This window comes from Rhodnius prolixus, unplaced genomic scaffold (assembly GCF_049639745.1).
Source record: "Rhodnius prolixus isolate KJV_2025 unplaced genomic scaffold, Rpr scaffold_2, whole genome shotgun sequence".
NCBI classification, from domain to species: Eukaryota; Metazoa; Arthropoda; class Insecta; order Hemiptera; family Reduviidae; genus Rhodnius; species Rhodnius prolixus.
In genome coordinates this window covers 40,907,161-40,931,022 of record NW_027411592.1, presented here as the reverse complement: position 1 = coordinate 40,931,022, position 23,862 = coordinate 40,907,161, and the positions used below count along the sequence as shown (strand labels likewise).

The 23,862-nt window shown below is 32.2% G+C and overlaps 1 protein-coding gene across 6 annotated transcripts in view; it reads right to left on the bottom strand.

Annotated features, from left to right (window-relative positions):
• Positions 1-23,862, bottom strand: part of LOC141449667 (uncharacterized) — a 43,468-nt gene that overhangs the window by 6,325 nt on the left and 13,281 nt on the right. For all 6 annotated transcript variants that reach the window (XM_074119315.1, XM_074119316.1, XM_074119319.1 and 3 more), the window contains 3 exons: positions 22,200-22,327; positions 14,945-15,094; positions 10,080-10,177 (listed from right to left, as the gene is read on the bottom strand). In XM_074119315.1, coding sequence (XP_073975416.1) covers positions 10,080-10,177; positions 14,945-15,094; positions 22,200-22,327 — 376 coding nt within the window. The remainder of the gene's footprint in view (positions 1-10,079; positions 10,178-14,944; positions 15,095-22,199; positions 22,328-23,862) is intronic.

Below are 23,862 nucleotides of genomic sequence, written 5' to 3'. Positions count from 1 at the left end.
TCAAACTCAAACAATATTTCTCAATCTTACATTTTTACACCATCACTAGATATTGAAAATTCTTCACACAAACAAAGTGGTAATTCAAAGAGTCCTGGTAAGGAAAATTTTAAAGTGGGTAGAAAACGAAAACGATCTGTTACAGACAAAGATAGAGAGGTACCAAAAAGGGCACATATTGATATAAATGTTACTAGTAATGAAGATTCAGAATTATCTAGTGATATACAGGATGCACCTGGGCAGGATGAGTTAAATAATACTTTTCAAACTAAGTGCATTCCTCATCATCTGATTGAACTTATGTATCGGTTAGACTTGTCAGTACTTTGCTCACTTAGAAAGTCAATAAATGAACATAAATATCCTTCATTGTTATTAGTGTTTGAAGATTCTGAAATTGACAAGTTTAGTAGTGTTGTTCTTCGTTACAAAAGGAAATATATTCACATACAAGTTGAAAATGTAGACAAATATTACATAGATAATGATATCGGTTATGCTAGACTATTTATTAAAGAAAAACGAGGTTCTTATATTGATAATTGCTTTAATAGTTTTGTTGAACATCTAATATCAAAATCGGATAATTTATCAAATTATATTGAATATCTTATTATTTATACTAATTCATGCTTAGATCTTACTGAAGAAAAGGAACTAAAACAAAGGCGATCCAGAAATTTTTATCCTTTAAAATTTGATAGCATGAATTTAGAGGAATGTGGCATTTTAAAAGACTTTTTGTTTACAAACGATAATATACTCGGACGTGGCTTTTATCAGTTTTCACAAAATGAAACAACAAGAAGAGAACTTTTGAAGCGATTAAAATTTTCACCCGCTATGCAAAAAGTAATAATAGAAAGGGAATTTTCTCAGGGATTTGAAAGAGAAATAAAAGAAGCATTTTTAGATAAATTAGTATTTGCAGTCAATCAACCTAATAGAGAAGAACTGAACAGCATTGTCAAAAGTGAAATAGTTAAAGACAGTAAAGTTCAAGCTAATTATATGACATTACAAGAAAGAATATTACGTGATTTAACAACTCCGGAAAAGCATAAACTTGGGAATTTTATACCTGAAATTATATATGAGTTAAATTTATTAATTTCCTTCATGCATGATATGTTTCTGCTTAAAAATATATCTTCCATAGACTCCAAAAACAATGGTATATCCAATGGCATTACCATTTATTATGAAGACAAATTCACTTATATAAAAACTCATAACGCAGATAGTAATATTGGTTTTAGTCAGTTATTTCCAACTAAAAAACAGAAACGAAAGAATACGTTTTCTATTGATAAGTGTTTTGCCCTTTTTATTGAAGAATCAGAAAAGGATAAGAATATAGAGTGTTTTATTGTCTATACTAATGCAAGTCTAAACTTTACAGAAGAAAAGAGATTAAAAAAAGGGCAATCTGGAGATTTTTATCCTTCAAAATCTGATAGTATGGATATTGAAGAAAAAGAATATAAAATTTTAAAAGACTGCTCATGTATAAATGAGAATGGTCTTTATCAAATTTCGCAAGATGAGACAGCAAGAAAAAAGCTATTAAGTTTGATAACGCTTCCACCTTCTTTGCTAAAAGAAAAAAGAAGAGTTACCAATGAAAAAGAAATAAAAGAGAAATTTTTGGGTAAGATAATTTTTGCAGTTGATCAACCTAATTGGAAAAATTTAAATAGAGTTATTAGAAATGAGATAGATAAATCTAATGTTCCATATAATTACGAAGAATTGCATGAAATAGCGCTACGTTGGTTAGAATCATATGAGTTTGGTCCTATTACAGAAGAAATAATGAAAAGGCTTTATGAAGATGTAAAAGGTAATAAACTTAGTTGTCAGAAAATTCAAAATAAAGACATTAGTGAAGAAATTAAATTTACTAAAAGTGTTGTTGGTAGAGAAGGAACTTCTGCATTTCATCAGTTCTTAGATTTTTTAATTAAAGGAGAAGGAAAAAGATATTTGGAAGTTCTGAAAGGAAACGGAATAAAGCTTACTAGTATGTCTGGTATTTTAGATAGAGCAAGAGCTAATGCTATAAAAGCCTTTAAAGACCTATATAATCTTTGGTTTGATAAAAAAGGAAATAAAACGCGATATTTAAACACTCCAGAAGAAAAAGGAATAAATCTGGCCAATATATCCAGTATTTTAAGTGGAGCAGGACCTAATGCTGCAAAAGCTTTCAAAGACTTATACGACTTGTGGTTTAATGAAGAGGGAAGCAAAACCCAATATTTAAAAACCCTAGAAAAAGAAGGAATAAATCTAACTAATATGTCCAGTATTTTAAGTAGAACAGGAGCTAATGCTGCAAAAGCTTTCAAAGACTTGTATGACCTGTGGTTTGATGAAGAAGGAAGAAAAACCCATTATTTAAAAACCCTGGAAAAAGAAGGAATAAATCTAACTAATATGTCCAGTATTTTAAGTAGAACAGGAACTAATGCAACAAAAGCTTTCAAAGACTTATATGAGCTGTGGTTTGATGAAGAAGGAAGTAAAACACAATATTTGAAAACTCTAGAAAGAGAAGGAGTAAGTCTAACTAATATATCCAGTATTTTGAATGGGGCAAGAAGTAGTGCTGCAAAAGCTTTCAAAGACTTATATGACCTGTGGTTTGATGAAGAAGGAAGAAAAACACAATATTTAAAAACTCTAGAAAGAGAAGGAATAAATCTAACTAATATATCCGGTATTTTAAGTAAAGCAGGAACTAATGCTGCAAAAGCTTTCAAAGACTTATATAATCTTTGGTTTGATAAACAAGGAAATAAAACACAATACTTAAAAACACTAAAAGGAAAAGGAATAGATCTGTCTAATATATCCAGTATTTTGAACGGTGCAGGAACCAATGCTGCAAAAGCTTTTAAAGACTTATATGATCTTTGGTTTGATGAAGAAGGAAATAAAACACAATATTTAAAAACTCTAGAAGAAAAAGGAATAGATCTGAATAATATATCCAGTATTTTGAATGGAGCAGGAACTAATGCCGCAAAAGCTTTTAAAGACTTATATGATCTTTGGTTTGATGAAGAAGGAAATAAAACACAGTATTTAAAAGCTCTAGAGAAAAAAGGAATGAATCTAACTAATATATCTGGTGTTTTAAGTAAAGCAGGAACTAATGCTGCAAAAGCTTTCAAAGACTTATATGATCTTTGGTTTGATGAAGAAGGAAATAAAACACAATATTTAAAAATACTAGAAAAAGAAGGTATAAGTCTAAATAACATATCCAGTATTTTGCATGGGGTAGGATCTAATGCTGCAGAAGCTTTTAAAGACTTATATGATTTTTGGTTTGATGAAGAAGGAAATAAAACACAATATTTAAAAACTTTAAAGGAAAAAAAGATAAATCTAACTAATTTAACTAATATTTTAAATGGGCAGGAACTAATGCTGTAAAAGCTTTCAGAGGCTTATATGATCTTTGGTTCGATGAGCAAGGGAGTAAAACGCAATATTTAAAAACTTTAGAAAAAGAAGGAATAGATCTAGCTAGTATGTCTAGTATTTTGCACGGGGTAGGATATAATGCTACAAGAGCTTTTAAAAACTTATATAATCTTTGGTTTGATGAAGAAGGAAATAAAACACAATATTTAAAAACTCTAGAAGGGGAAGGAGTGAACTTACCTAATGTATCCAGTATTTTGAATGGAGCAGGAACTAATGCTGCAAAAGCTTTTAAAGACTTATATGGCCTTTGGTTTGATAAACAAGGAAATAAAACACAATACCTAAAGACTCTAGAAGGAGAAGAGGTAAGTCTAACTAATATATCCAGCATTTTGAATGGAGCAGGATCCAATGCTACAAAAGCTTTTAAAGACTTATATGATCTTTGGTTTGATAAAGAAGGAAATAAAAAACGGCTCTTAAAGCATTTTATTAGGAACAAAAATGTGGAACAATGTTTTACTTCGCATAGCTTATCCGGCATATTAGGTGGAGCAGGGGCTAATGCTAAAGATGCTTTTGAAAAATTGCATAGCGTTTGTTTTAACAACAAAGGAAAAATAACAAGGCTTTTAGATGATTTCTATAGTGCAGGTTTTAAGCCATGTAACCTATCCTGTATCTTGTGTGGAGCAGGAGTTCGTGCTTCCTTTATTTTAAAGAGATTGCACAGTATCTGTTTTGATGACAAAGGGGGAAGAACAGAACTTTTAAATAGTTTCTACAATGTTGGTTTCAGGCCAGGTGATATATGCAGAATATTGAATGGGGCAGCAGATTGTTTAGAAAAGTTTCATGATTTTTGTTTTGTAGAAGAAACAAAAAAGTATTTAAATCGTTTCATAAATGAGAGGGAAGGTTTCACGCTAAGTAATCTATCTGAGATATTGCATGGAGCAAAAGCCAATATTTTTTCTGCATTAAAAGATTTTCATGATGTTTGTTTTGATGAGACAGGAAACAAAACACAGTTTTTAGATGATTTCTATCAGGTAGGTTTTGAGTATAGTAATTTATCCAGTATACTATCTATGGCAGGAAATAATGCCTCAGCAATTTTTAAAAAATTTCATAAATCTTGTTTTAATAAAGAAAATTATTTACATCACTTCTTAGCTGAGAAAAAACTCTTCACGCCGAAAATCTTATCTAAGATATTAGGTAGGGCAGGACTTAATACTTATCCTACTTTTGCAAAATTGCATAATCTTTGTTTTGACGAAGCTGGAAACAAAACAAATTATTTAATTAATCTTATCCAAAGTTACCAGCCGAGTGAGATACTGAATATTTTGTATAAAAAAGTTAGAAAAGCTCCTTCTGCTTTCTTAGGTGAATGGAATATTAGCGAAGGAAACAAGATAACCAACGCAAATTTTGAGTCGAGCAACTCATCCAATAGAATGGAGCTAGAACAAAATTCTGATAATTCAAAACAAAGTGATTCTAAAGTTAAGAGAAAACGCAGAAAGGTATCACTAACCGAAGTGAGAGCAGGTAAGGTGATAAAGTTTTGAATACAGTAATATTTAGTTGCCAGTAATCACGTTTTTGCTATTACTTTGAAAGTAATGCTGCATTTTTTCGGGACTAAAATGTGTTGATCTGCTTATGCAAGTTGTTGAAGAAGGGGTAAAGAGTGCTGGGTGTAAAGCGGGAGAAAAGGGTTTCCTTATTGGACACTTTAATGTTGCCAAAGCTTACTTTCTGATGAAGGTAAGCAAATTCTAACGAAAGAAATTAAAACAGAGCGCCAACTTCTAGCAGAACTAGGTAAGGAGTTTGGTGGTATTAAGATCAATGGTCAAGAACTATCCAGAGAACAGTTATACATATGACTTTGGAATTAAAGATAATGAAGAAGTAGTGTACCACTATTCATTAATGCTGAAATGAAATGAATAGCGAAAAATTTCAAGATCTCCTAGATAAAAAAGAAGTGAGCATGACAGCTAGAGAATACTTAAATCAGTTGAAATGTACAAGAATGTAGAAGAAGTGGTACAAGTAACAAAAGCAATTCCCTTTATTGGTTCAAAACGTGAAATTAAAGAATCAGAACAAGAATGGTACAACAAGGTCGAAGCGATCTTTGTCAAAACAGTTGGTTAAAGAAGCAATTGATTTTATAGCCAACAAGCTCACAGCTGACTTTTTTTTCCTGGTGTAGTAAATCAACCAGAAGGCCAGTTACCAGAGAAAACACCTGAAACTCATCTAAATTATCTAACAGTGGAAAAGCGACTACAAAAATCACCAGACCACTAAGCTATTTCGTCCTTGGGCTTCACAATTTCAGCTTGAGGAAGACAAGTTGTTTGGGAGATAATGTCAATGGAAATATTAGCCTTAATTAAGTTTCTAGCTTCTTGTTATCTTTTTCAGTAGCATCATCAAGTTTTTGAGCGAGGACAGCCTTTACATCACGAATACGTTTTATCTTTTGTTCAGAGGCAATAAATTATTTTTCTGACCAATGGAATCTAGTTCTTCATATGCTTTTTTTATTACTATGTCACTTCCTGTGATCCTTCCCAGTTCTTCTTCACTGCTTTCATCTGCGTACTTTTTTAAAAAAAAATACCCATTTTTCAACTATATTTGAAAGCTGATCTTCCTTAGTCTTTGGAAATTTTAGCAATTCAATAAAATGAAATAAAAGTCTTAAATTGTGCTCATTAGTTTATTCATACGAATAATATGCTTTGATGTGTACTCGGACTAGTCAGGAAATAGAATACAATCCACTATAGTCATGAGGATAATTTACTTAAGGTTTTGGTATTGCCCATCTTTATCAGCTTCTCAGCAATACACGTTTTTCAAAGCCATTAGTACGTACTAGCAACCTGCATCTCGACGATCACTTGCACTCCATTTTCATCTCTGCAGAAAACATCAACAATACTTTGCTTTTTGCGGCGATATCAGGGTCTTGAATGATACATAAGTACTCTATATCCTGTATTTTAGTTTTGCCAGAGAAGCCAAGGATATCATTGAGGAAGTGAATAAGAATATCCTTATTTTTTTCAGTGCCAAAGATACGCTTGAACGATATGTCATTCTTAGGATCGAGGAACTTTGAAAGTGGCATTACAAAACAACTTAAAAAACATTAACAATTATACTCGATTCTAAAGAAATATTCGTTTTTTATCTTTAGTTTAAGTTTTTGATGAAAAAAAAAACCTTCCTAGATGAGCTGAGAATGGCATTTTAGGCTTCGGATGTCCCTAAACCTCTTTTGACAACTATTTCTGTAAGTGCCATTTAAAGCCCAAGGAACGGAAACCATGAATTTAACAGCTTCAAAGGACCATTTTTAGGAAGGGCTTCCCATACCTTTATATAATAGAGAATTTAAGGTTTAACGTCAAGTTGCGTAGCCGACCTGCACCATTTTATCTTGACAGATCATCGACATTTAAATATACTAGTTTTCAACAAAGGTAATAGTATGCTAGAAAAAATTCTATTGCAAACGTCCAGGCAGCTAAAGGTATTGTACATTATTAAGTGGCAGGAAAGTGTCTAGCGAAGTGCTAAATGAGGAAAAAATACACCTAAAGATACAAAAGAAGGTATATACCGGCTAAAGAAGTTGAGCAAAGTGGCTGCTGCAGCAGAAGAAACGATTGATCCAGAAGAATTTAATTATGTTCATCCATTAAGGGAAGTTAATATAGTGGTCTATGCTCCTGAGGAAGCTAAAAACTACTTATTTGGCCTTAGTGGTTCATCAGAACCGTGCGATTTAAAGGAGGATAGAGAAAAAGCAATTTATCAAGCAATCAAATCAAACGTAGAGAGTTAGTAAAACATTTGCTAACGGTGCTTACATCAGAGATTGAATTTTTTAAGAGATAGGAAATATTACTGTCTAGAACACATGAACAGTTAAAAGATAACATCGCAGGACATGAAAAATTATCTAGAAAAAACAAGTTTTCATGTAATTAGAGCCAATTATAACTATTTGACCACTTTAAAAGTACTTTCCCTGCGTTCTATTTTAAATAAATTAAATATTAAACGGACAAAATTAAAGGCAATAAAATAAAGTAATAGAATACAAAGAAATAACTTTCCTTTAAGTTTCATCATGTACAAAGTTCTACTTATTAGTTTTTTTCTCTTTTTATTTCTTTTTAACTGAAAAAACTATTAAATATGAAATAGAATGTGTGAGAACACAAAATATAATCATAGAGAAAGTATAAAGATTAACTTAGAAGTAATATATATTACACGTTTGTGTAGAAGGTAACTTAATATTCCTTAGGTGCAAGAACAAATATTTTGTAAACAAATCTCAAATAACATGGTTATGTTATCATCATCGCAGCTTTCTTATAATAATTACTTGTCAAGGTATAACAGAAAGTAAAAGTGATTCAATGAAAGTGATGGAATCTATACTTCTATCAGGAATTTAAATAAATTTTCCATGAATCTGATTTGCTTGACAAAAACATTAAGAATTGCCTTGAATCAAATGTTTATATTTTTCTAGATAAACTTGGTAAGTGAATGAAGTAGGTGTAGAAATATCCATAAATTTATAATACTGGGGGTTACTCCTGAGTAAATTAAAAACCAAATCAATTTTCACATTATTAAGTCTGGTTCCAGTTATTATTATTTTTTAAATCTCAGAAATCCCTATTTTATTTCAGGCAAGGCTTAACGTCCAACAGATAAGAAGTCGTGGATGGGGTTGGAAACACACATATTACTGTTGAAATTTTTTTCAAACAAATAAAAAATAGTTTTAGGCGGGATTCGAGATGGTCCTCTCAACTTACGAATAAATCCGTCCCTTAGGTCCAAATTATGTGCTTTGTTTGTTTTAAGGTCTTTTTACCATTCTTATCTTAATTTAAAATAAATAATTTTAGAACTAAACAGAAACAAATTTTATTATTTTTATTTATTTATTTTTGCTTAAAAAGAATAAACAGGTTTTAATATTTTTTTGAGAAAAGTTGAGGGTTCTATCCTTGGGTGCTCAATCTTTTAAGCCTCAGATGACCCGAAACTTTGAATCTTTTCATACCCTAAGGGTACGTTTACAACGGAGCTGTGAGTATAGATGATAGCAGAGATGATAACTGATAGAGTAAAATATAATCGCTGATTAGTGTGCACAACAGAGCTGTGATACATGCAACATGTCCGAGTAGTGAAGAAGAGTTTTTATGTTCAGCAGCAACAAAAAGGTATATTTTAAAGAAAAAACGCTTTAGAAAATATCATGTACATCCCATAAATAAAAAACGAAGTACTTTGGGCGAATTTCACTATTTATATAAGGAAATTAGAAATTATCCGGATTGTTTTTTTGAATATGTGAGGATGGGTCCACCCACATTCGATTATATTTTAGAAAAAATAAGGTCAAAATTAAGAAAACTTTGGAAAAATTGTCATGGAAATCCTATAACCATAGAAGAAAAACTAGTGATTACTCTTAGGTTAGTAATGATTTTATTAAAAAAAAAAAACAAATAAATACACATGAAAATAAATGTAAGCACGATTTAAAAAACAAAATATTGTTTAAAAGTAAATAATAAAAAATAATGAGTAAAGACAGCACTAAATAATTTTTCGACGTCCATTTTGAAGCTCCGATACTGGAGTTCGGCTAGCAGAAAAATGAAAAATTCAATTCTATCATCTATGCTCGTTTATAGCAGCGAGTATGAGTCACTAGTCGAAGCTTCGTTGTGCACGCTCACATAAGAATGTACTAGGTTATTCTATAAGCGCTGATGCATCACTGCTATCATCTCCGCTATCATCTATGCTCACAGCTCCGTTGTGAACGTACCCTAAGTGGTAAGACATCAATGAGGGAGCCTATTCTTAGAGGCCTCATGCAGCTCGTGGGTCGCAGGATGTGCACAGTTTAATTAGTTAATTCATTGCTCCATTGAAATTTTGAAAATTGCCTCTATCGAAGATTTCTCAAAATGTCGAACAAATATTATATTGAAACAACCATTTAATTGTAGGGACGTTTCTTCACTTTAGATATTCCTACAGTATTTAATCGTTACCTAAATTGATGGAGGTTAATTTTATCTAGCTTTCATTTAGGAAGGTCAATTGACTTCACGGCATTTTAGTCGAATGTTGCCGAAAACTTATTGCTCCAAGTTCATAACAGTTAACGTCATTACGCACCACCAGTAGAAAAGCTAGCGACTTAGAATTCGAAACGGGACGGGACCTACGCCCCACGGCACCGCGCCACAACAAGAGGCAGTGATTTAAAAGAAAAGCCACAATACTTTTTCTAAAATTCTATTTTTGGCACAAATTGATATTATAAACTTTGTGCAATACATGGTTTTTGTAAAGTTCAACTATTGTGCTGCAAAGTCAACGGATCTCCATTTAGGTAAAACTCTTTTGTAAAAAGAGTATAAATGAAGCTGCATGATCAATCTACAATGCGTTCTCTTCCTTTATGTCATTCTAGAATATTATTAACTTGTCAAGATTAATAATTTACGTCTAAAAAAATAAATAAAAGTACTGAACGCAAAGAATAGTAATAAATAGTAAACCTGTCAATTTTGAAAGTTTCTTCAGATTTAGTCGGCGTTGATGCTGCACGTTCTTCGTAACTAGCATCATTTGTATGAGTAACAGCTACTGGACTCGCCTGAAAATATGTTTGTTTAGATGAAACGTTAATTTTCAGTATAAAAACAATATCAATAGGAAAGTGAAAATAATTTGAAATTTATATCTTTTTCACAATTTTATTTTTTTAATTTTTCCACTACTCAAGTTACTAATCTAATAAGCCAAGAACTGGCGAATGTGGAGATTTAACTCTTTCACTTCACATACTTATCTGGATACTGTCCTGATAAGGAAGGAAGATTTAAAGATTAACAGTTATTAATGAGGGAACTTAGTTAAGAAGATAATTAACGAAATAGAATGGCTGGCAAGCTTCTATGGTTGTTCATATTAAACTCAATATTAGCTTGTATTGGCCTGAATAAACTCTTTGTTTAAGAATAAATGCACCTCATTAAAAGAGGGGGGAATGCATAAAGTTAACGGCTAACTCTTTTTAATTACTTTCTCTTATCAGAAAGTGCCCTTCCACTAATAAAATATAAGGACTTTTTATCTATTAAGGATTTAACATTTAATAAACTAAATTCCAAATTTGAAGACAATCGGCCAAGGAAATCACCGTCTGCCACCTTAATAAACATATTTTTCAGTTTTCATTGTTCTTTTTAGAGAATAATACATTTAAGATGTCTAACATTAAAGCCAAGTACTTTTAATTACAAATGGTAAGTTTCAAGAAAGTTTATGTCAGTTTAGGAAATATCGTATGTGTTCCCATCACATGTTTTATTTTATTTACATATATCAACAAACGGCCACAAAGTTAAAGTAATTTTAGAAAAAAGAAACTGTACAGTCACAAGTAATCGTAATTGCAGTACACAAGAAGTTTTTTGTTTGTTTTTTTTAAATGAAAAATGCTGATCTTCTCTGATATGCAATCATGTAGAGCTCTTGGGGCACTTTATAGCATCCAGGCTTCTACAGCACGTGTCTACCACTTTTAGATTAACTACATGTGCGCTGGAAAAAAGAGAGAAATATAGCGAAGCATCTTCATCAATGTACTTTTCGAATTGGATTCCCCGATTCTTGAACACTTCAAGTTTCCACATTGTTCAACTCGATTCAGTAGAAAGTCTATAAAAATGTAAGGTAGGCCAAATAAGGGTTTTTCATTCTAGAGTAGCTAGTTGCCGCGCATTTGTTAATATTTAGATTTTTCAGAGTGTCCTCTAACGACCTAATGTTTTGAAGTACTGCCTCAACTTACATAACATCTGTCAAGGTAGAAAAGGAATTTAATAGTAAATGATTAGAAGTAAAAAGATTAAAAATTCTTCAACATTGTGGATTGTCTTTATAGACAAGCAAAGCTATAATTTAATTCAATGACAATTCAGAAGTAAAAATTTAGAAGTAAGACAGATAAGTAATTTCTTATGTACGTTGACATTATAAGGAATAAAATGTGCATTCAAAACCTCTACTGAGACTATAAACCGATAAATGAATACGTTTTATTTAAATATATATAATAACTAAGTAAACAATAATTTCTAAATAAAATTTAAACAACTAAAAGTTAATTTTCGTTTGTTTTTGCTGTGTTAGATTTAGTACTTAAGAAAGAATAAAGTGTTCTAGTCATAGTATGACTGACAAGTTCCTTTCTCTACTAAATTGAAACTTAAAAATCTGTGTCAACATTTTGAACTTTTCATAGTTCTGATCATTTATTTCAAATTATAACTTTAATTTCTGTGAGAAAGGAAAGTTAAGCTGGCTGTACAATTGACTGATAAAAGAGTCAAATTAGCTTGATCTCCTTACTTCAATATTAAGGACTTGTAAACAAATAATTATTAGTAAATTTTGTTTGTTTCTGCATATTGTGATAAAAAAACCAGTAGATACATTCAGAGAAATCTCTGTCTGTAAATATTAACTATTATTCTACAATGCTTTGTTGGGCTTAACATTACTTTCGAACGAGGTTTTTGGGATTATACTTATAACAAACATTTTAGGGCATTGGGCGAAAATCTTTATAAAAGTGTTGATGGGGATCTCAGCATTTCGTTCGTACATTTATATGTACATAACTAACAATTTTACTAAAAAGTAAAAGTAAAGAAAAGCCTATTTATTTTCCGATAAATTCCGAAATCCCGGTAAAATTATTTTGATGTTGGCAGTTTTTCTTAACAACTTTAGGACAGATAATTCCTTCAGTTACATTTTTTTAAACTGAATCCAGAAAATTTTCATTCTTATTTCCTTTTTCAAGGTTTTTCAATGTGCAAGGCACCCGGCCTTTGTATCGTTATGCTTTCCTCCGCAATCGGTAGGGTACACGTAGCTTCAAGTGGAAGGTTCCCGCAAGGGCAAATGGGTTGACTAGAGCTTCAGCCGTTGAACTGTGAGTCCAAATTTCTGGTACTAAAGCAAAGCTTAGAAGAAGGAATGTATGACCTTACTTATAGATCACAGCTTCCAATGAGGAATGGGGGTTTCGGCCTGTCGAATGTCAGTGCTAACGATGAAAAATCGATTAGCTTTTATTCCTGTCGTCTCCTTTTGACTTCAAGCGCCAAGTCATCCATTCTGTTTTCTAAACTGCTATTTAAAAAGTCATTATAGGTGATAACGCTTTGCGAGGTATTTATTCTTCTTGGGGAACCAGATTTCAAATCTACTTCAGCGGTAGTATTACATTTTCGATACACAGCTGTTTTTCAATTCCCAATTCTACTTGGTTTACCAAGCGAACTTCTAATTTCTTTACATAACTTGAAGAAACTAGTGTTGGTGAAAGAATCTTCTTTTACTCTAATAACAAAGTACCTCGCCAAATCGTCCTCTCAAAGTCTGAAAAAAGATGCATTCATCCGTTTCTCTTCTTATTCGTGTTATCTTTCCTGGCTTTTTACTTCGGTGGGCACTGGGTAGACCATTATTGGGAAATTTGCTGGGAATGAAGAATATAGAATGAGGATTGGATGGGGTTGTTGTGTTGAGGTCGACACCTTTGAAGAATTTTTATGTTTCCCACGAGATGTCACCCTCAGCACGGCCTGGATACTATGGGAAAGCTACATTACAAGAGGTGTCGCTTGGTGTCGATAGGACCCCTTCATGATGGTCAGAACCCCGGCGCCAACCAGTTCCGCAGAACGGTAGCTCATACCTAGATTTGAGGTCTTGTGTACCAAGAATCGTGTATATGTTTGCGAAAAATTTAGTCACCTCTTACGACATTACATATTAGGAGCAAGTCTATTATGTCTCCGGACCTGTAAGGGTTGTTATGTTTTATTTATTTATTTTTTAATTGTATTAAAATCTGTAGGAGCAATCTCAAGTAAAATTCAATTCAATTAACATTTTTATTTGTTTTAAGGGAATTACCCCTATACAAACGGAGTACGGAATTTAGTTCAATAATTAAATAAAACAAACAATATACAAAGACTTAAAATCTGTTAACAAATGTAAGGTATAAATATAAATGTTAAATATTGTGAAGAAGAGATGGAGATAAAATATTTAAGAGGAAATTATCCATTTTGTAAAATTAAAGTGTTTTCTAATTTTACTGAACTGAGGACTCAATTTTAAAGTAAATGTTTTAACTATTTATTAATTTTGTATTTTGCATTATTATTACTTTTTTTTTTATAAAAATAAAGGATTAATTTTAACTATTTAGGATTATTACCATTTCATCAAAAATTTTAGCATTTTGTAAAAGAATTTACAATTTAGGGCCAGATATTTATTTATGGAAAGAGCATAGAAAGACTAGCCGAGAACGAATGATTAGAAGGATCTGCACCTATCAATCGCCTAAATGTCATTTAAAGAAGTCTTTAAAGTAAGTAAGTAGTTCATTAAAAGTTAAAAATGTGATAAATTAATTGTATTGTTTTTAAAAGAGATGAATGAATTACTTAAATTTGTTGTCCTTGAATATAATGTTAGCACGAATTTGGTATTTAGATCAACCATAATGGAATTATCTTTCACACACACACAGGACACGAATGTTTGACGACATTTACAGGTATTTAGATGCACCATTTCGCTACGAAGACATAATATTCTCCACCAACATCTATGTGCTTAAATCTGCAGCAGAGGTAGCAAAGAAATATGAGAGTATTTAAAAGTTATAGCCGATTAGAATGAATGCAAGAAAATGATTAGAGAAGAATTAAGTGATTTTAATTTAGGTTAAGCTACGAGTATAAGGATGACAGGAATGAAGAGTACTGATCCATCCATTAGCTGTAGTTTATGTAAATAGTTGTATATAGTAGAGGGATGGATGTGTGAAGCGAATGTATTTATAAGTAAGAATGGAGAGTGAGTGATGTTCTAGTGATAAGCACCTAGACGATGTTGAAAAGCCAATGCCAAAAAAAAACAAAAAAAAAATTGAAATTTACTGAAAAAAATCTAGGATGAATATCCAAACTATTTTGTTTTACATGTTTACAATGTACGTTAACAGACAAATTTTGTTGCCATCAACATTGAATTTACGGAAGTTCAGTTGTTAATTACGGCTTGTGTAGTGAAAAACGAATTGCCCTGTCAAGTAATTTAAGAGGAGTTTCGAGAGACACCTCTTGAGATTATTTTTTTTTTTTTTTTTTTTTAAGAATAATTAAATAGTAGTTAATAGATTTGCCAATGAAGGAGACATTCTAACATTTATTGGGTTGCGTTTTATTTAAAAAAAAAAAAAGTTAAAAACTAACTTGCTTAAAATTTTGCAGTTGACTTAATAAATGTTAACATTTTAAACTTGTAAGCACTAATTAAGATTAAATACCTGGTCTTTTTGGATGCGACAGATAAAGCTGATAAGGTATACAGAAAAGAGTAGATTCGCTGCCCACAAAAACACTCCTCTGCTGGTGATAAGGGCAAGCACCATCAAAGATAAAGCTGCCAGGCCGCTGTTCCTCCATAGAGTAGTTCTCTGTAAGCATTTTTAACTAATTAGATGGATCTGCAGGTAATGATTTAATTAGTAAGAATTTTTAAAATGTCTTCTCCAGGATTGGGAACTGTGTATATTTTGTGCTTATTCAATAATGTCTATTGTTTGACTACGAAGAAGTGTCTGTAGACGGGAGTAGTCTGTAACATTGTAGCATTTCTACAATATGTTTTTGAACATTATTCTGTAGAAAAGTCAATTTTACTTCTATATCAGTAATTGTTTAACGTCTAGACCATTTTTATTAAATTAGTAATACGTCTAGTCAATTCGGAGAAGTTTAAAACGTAAACAAAAATCATTATATTTGCATGTTAACATTCCTTTTAAGTTCTGTGAATTTAAGTACATTAATGTAATTTGGTCAGTTATGAAACACATGTGGACAATATTTAGACAATGTATCAACATGTTTCTTTTATGTAATAAACTTCATTTGTATGAGGTATGCCCGAAGACAAATTATAAATAAAGAACATAAAATAAACACTAAGCCCATAATTAAATCTTTTCCCATTACCAGTTACCAGGTTGGTACATCTTTTGGTATAATTCTCCTTTAATAATAATAAATATAAATAGGACTCGGCAGTAAGGTTTTGGTCTAACTAAGCCAATCAGTGTTGCATCCAATTTCAGGTATTCTTTTTGCATTTTTTTCCCCCCAGGGGTACTAAATGTTGAATTTTTGTTTTTGTTTCAAGTAAAGTTAATTTTAAGAAGTTTTTTTGGGGAGAGTTGATCTCAGAAGTTTTACTACCATAGAATTAATAAAGTTACTCCAGCTACATCATACCTAGATAAAGTTATCTCTGCTACGCTACTAAGTATACGATATATTTGGTAGGAAGTACAATACAGACATCTCGATTGTACAAGTATTCCTTTCAAGAAGCTTAAGTGTTTCATTAAATACTTCAGAGTGAAAGCATGAGAAATTTTATTTAAAACAAAAGACTAACTTAACTTTAAATCACTTTCGGTTCTTCTAAATTTAAAGGTAGGTGAATGGATGGTGTAGGTCTACAGTGCTTGGTTGGAAGCTGTAAGTTATCTATAGACATCAAACGCTTGGGGCTTAACGTATGCAGCTTGAAAGTGAAAGCAATTCTTTCTAAGTAGACAGACCTATCAACAAGGAATTCTGAACGAGAAGTTAATTATCTATTTTCATGTATATTTTACTTATTAGCATTTCTTGTCTCTCCATTATGTATTAGTTGTAAAAGTTGTTGAGTGAGCCGTTGTAGTTTTAGTTTTTACCAATAACATCCTAGATAAGAAGGTATATTTTGATAGAAAAGATTATGCTAATAACCTCTCTACATCTAAAGAATAAAATCTTATTTTTAACACAGATTTCATCTAACTCAAGTATCAATTAATTTATTTATTAACCTCAAGGGTTCCATATTTTTTTTTTTTTTTTGGCGCATCAACAGCTGAGGTTATTAGCGCCCGGAGCTTTTTCCAGTGCACTGCCGGCCTCCGGACAGTGTTCTCTCGTTACAGACAGCAATGTCCACCGGACAGTGAGCTGTAAGAAGCTCCTAGGAAGAGAAAATCTAAGGGTCAGCTGCTGGATTCGAACCCGGGACCTCCGCGTGGGAGTCCAGTATGCTAACCTCATAGCTAATCCCTTCCCTGGTTCCATATTATTATTATTATTATCATTTGCAATTGCTTCAATAATTTAAAAGATATGATTACTTCAACTTAGACATAAAGGCTTTCTGCTGAATGTCATAATTGAAGGGTTGTTTAATAATATCTCATTGACTTTTTTACTAATTCATTGGTCAGATTTTTACTAATGGTGCCCAAATTTTCATCTCCTGTTGATTGAGGCTGGCCTAAATTAAACAGGACAGAACTTACTGTCCACACTAAGCGGGTCTTCGGTGGCATACCCTTAGCAAGGTATGCTCCGGACACTGGGGAGGGCTATTATACTGTCTAGTGGGAAGGATACAGACGGTATTCAATATCACAGACGACAGATGATTGCGCATGAAGGGTTGGCAATTAACCCAAACAAAACCACAGTTTTCGATTTACGAGAAGGATAGTATTGGAAAGATATTGAAAAGCCACCTACCTGGATGGAGTCACTAAACCACTGGGGCCCAGAAGCTTCTAGGGGAGGCCATACATTCTTTGGTTTTCTTAAATATCCATGTTTTTTAGGTACATTTAAAAGGCTGTGTAAGAAACACTGCGAGACTTAACCCAAAAAGTCTGTGTGTGTTTACACAAGTATCGTTAGATCTATGATATTCTTGTGGGCCAATCACTTGGTGGACGAAGGCTTTACAAGAAGAAGCTAAGGCGGGTCCTAGATAGTGTGCAACAACTTGCATTTCTCAACATCACAGGGGCTATGAGTACGACCTCCTACTTCAGCTATGGAAGTTTACCTGCAGTGGTAACATATTTGTATCCAGTGAAGCCTAAGTGTCTCTTGGTGGTCGGTATGCAGCAGGCTTAATAGACACATAACAGGCTCCGTTAGCTGCTGGGTTTGGTCACTGTAGGTTTTTCTTGGCCGAGGAAAAGATACCGCTTTACATCATTTACCATTGCAAGGGCGTAACAGAAGCGAGACTCCTCAACCATGCGGCCTTTTTGGACTAGAGCATGAGCCACAGGTTTGTGCTGGCTAACGGAGCAGATCCCAAAAAATCCCTTTTTTTAACTACCGGTGGTTAGACAGGTGGTGCTTCTTTTGCTCTTTCTTTTAAAATGGAACAATTAGATGAATTAGAAAAAAATAGCATTACTTTGAGGGAGTTCCAACACTATTTCGTTGTGAAATTATTAGTTACAATTGCCAATTCTAACATTTATTCAATTTTATTTCATTGGAATATACACAAGTGGCAGCATGGGATATCATTTCCGCAACATTTATTTCTTTAGGTATTGGTTAAAGCTAAAAGATGTCCATTATTGGGGCTTCCATTTGCAATGTCTTGCAAGGTTAAAAAATGAGCGATGTGTCACCATATGATTAGTTAAATTTAGCTAACATAGTATTTATGTCTACAAATGCTAAAACAGCCTACAAAAAGTACATAAAATGTTCGACGGTAAAATGCAATGTTCAGTGTTTAAGACGCGCCAACACCTTTACGTACCTACATGTTAATATTATTTGAGAAAAATATATGGAGCAGGCGTTTATTTTAAAATTAGATTGTGAAGAAGGAGACGAAAAAGGTCACGATCTTTTAAAATAACCTCCGGCAATAATTTAATGTTTTTTTAATAGATTCATCGGAATATTAAGTATATATAACTATTTTAAAGTTACAAATAGAAAAGTGATAAAACATTGAATCTAACAGTGAAACTCTGTTTGTTAAATAACAAAACATAAACATATGTTTACATGTATTAATACTGATTATCTTTTAATTTATCCCGCATTATAATATACTATATTCACATGGCCACAAATGGAATGGACTAAAATATTCTGATTTTATCAAAACTCCTCTTGTCATGGCTACATTTCTCCTTTTGCTCTCCACTTCTACAAGAAATGGCAGCGTTCTTCCTTTCACCTCATCCACTTATTGCAATCTTTAAGTCAATACTTGTAGGGAAGGCTTTTAGTGGAATTGATTAATTATTATTATTTTTATTCTTATTTAAGGCGCGTCAACATCTAAGGTTATTGGCGCCCGTAGCTTTTTCCAGTGCACTGCCTGCTCGAAAAGTGTTCCCCTCGTTACAGACAACAATGTCGCGTCACCGGATAGTGAGCTGTAAGGAGCCCCTAGGAAGAGAAAAAGAAAGGGCTGTTAGCTGGATTTGAACCTGGGATATCCGCTTGGGAATCCAGTACGACGCAAAAACTGAACTTATTAATCCATTTCCTTATTATTATTCTTTCACTTTCTCTTGACTAAGAGAATTAGTTAAAGTAATGGAATTGTAATCGCAAAGATTTTAAATTTTGTTTTCACTGGAATATCAGCTTTAAGGTTCCCTAAGTGAGAAGAAGGGGTTTTAAAAATTGTTCTATATATGTTTGTGTTTACTAATTAGACTTTCCGTTTTTTATAATTTTCTCTAACGATTTCTTTTAAACTTAAGATGCTAATTGGACGCTTGTAGATGTAAATCTTTAATTTGAATCACTCTTCCAGGGAAATGCGATTAAGGAACATCTGGAAGAGAGAGTGTTTAGGCTTTCTTACTGTTAATTGTGCTAGCTTGCCAACTTAGTACTAGAGATAATAGAACCCTGAAAAATGTTTTTCCTACAACTATAAAAAAAAAGTTTTAAAATTTGTGTTTTCACCTTTCAACTAAATAAAGTTTCGAAGCTATCTGAGATATTTTAACGTTATTTGATACCTGAGAATATTTGAAAGGAGGAGCATTTGTACTTGTTGAAACTTGTTTGGATACAAAAACTTTTTAATAACAACAAAAAAGAAGAAGAAGAAAACTAAATTAACCTTACCCACTGAGATTTTGTTACAACTCTATAATTTTTTGCATTTGTTTTGCACAGCTCAGAAATGAAATTTGCCGAAAATCCTAACTGATATTCTAGAATTTCAATGTTTCTAACAATTCATAAAAATCCGTAGAAGTGTTTGGATTTAGAGTATTAAAACACTTGCGTTTGAACGCGCGTAATGTATTGTATAGAACAGAAAAATAAGTTAGCCGTTAGTTATTCTTCTAATAATTCTGGACGTATAACTCATAACTCTGTCGTAGCCAAATATCTGTCTTGGTGCATTTATAGAGGCAGCGTATCAGCCATTCTCAAAGTTTTATTCTGTTTTAAGAAACACTAAGCTTTCGTTCCTTATTTACTAAATGGTAAATACACAAACTATAAATTTGGCTACCTCTATCAAGTTAATGATATAAAATAAAAAACATACACCAAATAATTGGTTAGCCTTAAATGCCAATTTAATTTCACTCGATCCTAACAGAATTAATATTTCTTACTTTTAATAGATTCAATTCCAAAACAGAAATATATTATTCAATTTAAAGTTTCAGGTGGCCGCAACATGTGAAAATATTTGGTAGAGACATTTCTCCCAATAGCTGCGGTTATATCAATCTCACTAACTTTCTGATATTGAAAGATCTTTTATTGTTTATGTTTATTTATTATTCTGCTGTTAAAAGCTAAAAAAAATATTTTACCTCGTTACAATAGTTGGTAAAGTAATTCACGCAATAAATGGGTAGAAATATTTAATTTAAACACTAATATTAATATGATAAGAGTAACACGGGTTTTCTTTCACTCCCTCTCTAATTCTTTCTTTCTCTTACTATTAATAATTAATTAATATTACTTAATTAAGCTGGATGACTACGATTTATTCTTGTTAAGTAGCTTCTTAAAAGTGACCATTAAAATTTTAATACATACATGCAAAATAAGAATTTTGTAACAATTTGATTTAAAAACCAGTTTGTAGATGTATTATTATTATTTCTTAATATTATTATTATTTCATTATTATTATTATTAATATTTCTGACATTCCTTTTTGGCTATAGACAGTTCGTCCAATGATATTAAAAAATTAATAATAATATTAGAGCAGAGAAACAGGTTACAAGGTAAGAAGGTTGTGGTGACTAAAGACTTTTTATTGATCCCGGTTTAGGAAAAGTGAAGTCACCGTTCCATGACCAGAGCTTTATCATTCATCAAGGAAGTTTGGTATTCATTTGAGTGCTAGTACTGTTGTAAAGCCACCATTAAATTTCAATTGTTGCCAAATCCACAGAAAAAAATCCGTTGAAGCTATTGGGTTGCTTCAACATTAGCACCGCATATGCTCCGAAGGCCTTTGTTTTGTATCATGCCCAAAGTGAATACTACATTCGGCGGCATGGAAGTTAATAACTCTTGTCTTCATTCTAATGTTGGTCTCACCAATTCTTGAAGGTTTGGACAGAATTTTCCTGGATGCACCACATCTGACACCAACATGACGATAAATAATATCCCAAACCTATTTCCACCTATGTTCTTAGCATGCAAAGTTCCTTCCTGGTGCTCAGCAAAATATATACGCTCAATTTTAACACTATCTTACTCTTGATTAACTTGTATCAGCAAGAAGATGTTCATTTTCATCAATGCCCGAGCTCCAAATCCATTGCCACCGTCATTTGCTGCATCTATCCTTATTCAGCATTCAGCATTATTATTGATCGCAAAGCCAAGTGTCACGAAATTAATAAAGGGGATGATTTACCAGTGTATCTTTAGTCGTTGAGGTCTTGAAGGAGACGAGAACACGGATACTTTGGCCAAAAAAGAGGCAACATAAGTCCGATCCCTTATCACCTTGGCCCAAGTTCATTTATGTTCACTGATAAATAAGAATAAAAAATGTAAAGTTTAGAAAGAAAAGAGCACCAATCTTCAGCCTTCAGGGAATAATTGGGAGCAATTGCTTTATCAACCGCTCGCGCAGGATTTGTTGCTAACATTACTTAGAACATCCACAGACTTTCTGCAAGTCCAAGTTCACCGTTCCAGGGTAGTGTTCTTGCCCTCTTTAAAAAACAGAAAGACATGACAGTCGCAGAACCACCTTCTTACTTACAACTTTTAGAACCACACTGAAAACCTTTTTAGCAGATTGCCTGACTTATGAGGAAAAACAAATCAAATAAAACTGCTAAGTTCAGAAATTAGCGTGTCAGATTAGATTGATTATGTTGTGTTAAGCTACACCTAAATGCATTGCCAACTATCCTTCAGGAATTAAGTTTTGGAGATAAAGTTAGATGAATCCATTTCTCAGTTACTTAAATTACTAAGATTTTGGGTTCATTTGTATAGATGCTTTAGCATGAAGCAAAAAGTAACATTTTTCGCCAAAAAATGGAATTCTAGAGACTAATAAATATAATTGACAGCTAAAAGTGTAAATTTCTTAAATTTAATAGACCAAAAAATGAAATGTGTGAGTTCCGGAGCAGGCCGCTAGGTGAAGAAAAGATATGATAATAATATATTTCTAGTAAATTATTTGGAAAGAACAAAAACTGCTTTTACAAAAAATAAATAAACACTACTTACGGAAACAGCAAAGTAGTCGGAAGCGACCACACCTGTAGATACAAGATCAATTACGGCCACACAAAAGGTAATAATTAAGTAGAATATTAACCAGCCGAACATTATGTGTCGCCTTTTACTTCTTAAAGCTGTAAGTAGAAAAATTGCATTTTAATAATATGAGTAAAGTAGCAACTAAAATTTTAATTCATTTTTAAAGATTATAGAAATCTGAAATCACAAAAATCTAATTGATAACGATTCCGCTACACAAATGCAGATTAAGTGACAAAGTAATTTAAAAGTTTACTGATTTTTTTTTTTTTTTTTGTATGAAAAACTATTAAATAAAACAAAAATAAATTTCTCTCATTAAATTGAAGAAATTTTCTCCAAACTAGTAATTTCTAAAATATTTTTTTAATGGTGTTCAAGAGATGGAATGTTTATAAATTAAACTTATTCTTTCTAGAATGGCGTGATGTCACATTTCCCAGAAAATAACTAAAATATAATCTTCCGAATAACTGTTTTAAAAAGAAGAATTTTAAGAATTTTAAACTATTTTTTTTGTTGTAATTACAAGAAAACACGGTTATGAAAGATGGTCGTTTAGAATTTCATAAGATTTTAAGCTATACTAACTTAGCTAACTCAAGGAGGAAGTCCGCCTTCATTGTTCAATGTTGATCAGAGCCTCTTTAACGAGAGATCCTGGCCATAAATATAGCTTTTTCGATCACTGCTTGCGGCTAAGATGTTAAAACCATTTAATTGAAATGAGCAATGTAATACATTTTTAATTCGTTTTATAACTGCTAAGAAAATGTTTTACAATCGGGTACAATTTTCTGCTTTGAACTTTTTTCTGGGAATGTGGTAATGTGGTTTGAATATGCGAATTTGGTCTGAAAAATTGTTGAGCACAATAGCTTAAAAACTATAACTCACACGAAGCTCAAAGTTTATATGTATTCTGGTTTGGTTCCTCCAAGGATCATTGTCCTACTGGGACTCCCTATTGGCCACTTTATTGTACGTTTTTCTCCCAAATTTTATTCTATTATTTTTTTTTTCAAGTGGTATAATTTTAAACTGTGTAAATCAATAACAATAATAATTTTAAAAAAACAAATAATCCATTGAGAACACTTACACGACTTTCCATTAAAATTTAATTGATAATTTTTTTTTTTTAATAATTGAATTTTATCGCACGTTGAGTTGTCCTTAACTAACATAGGTAGGTGTGCCATAAATTACAAGTTCAGGTAATTCATGAAAGGCACTGATGCTACTGACGAAACTAATGCCATTACCATCACCAAACCCTGGAATTTAATTTTCAATTTTATAAGCCCTGATAACGTCTTGTAAACTTCTTTTCTTTCTTTGCCTTTCGCTGATGAAAAGTGCAAGTTTGAAGCAGTTGAAAGTAATCACATCATTCTTAAAACAGTTCATTCAATTTTTTGACTCCTCTTCTTTTAATTAGTAAAGTGCCGTTTATTAAATGGTATTTTTTATTTTTTTGTTATTATTCTGACCCGAGAATAAAATGATTGTTCAGTCGAACTCATCTTTTCGCGGCGCCCCCAGCCTTTTAAATTTTGGCGCCATGCTTTTCCCGCGTGTTGGTTCCCGCCAAACTTCTGTAGCCTCGCATCTTGTAACCTTCATAGTG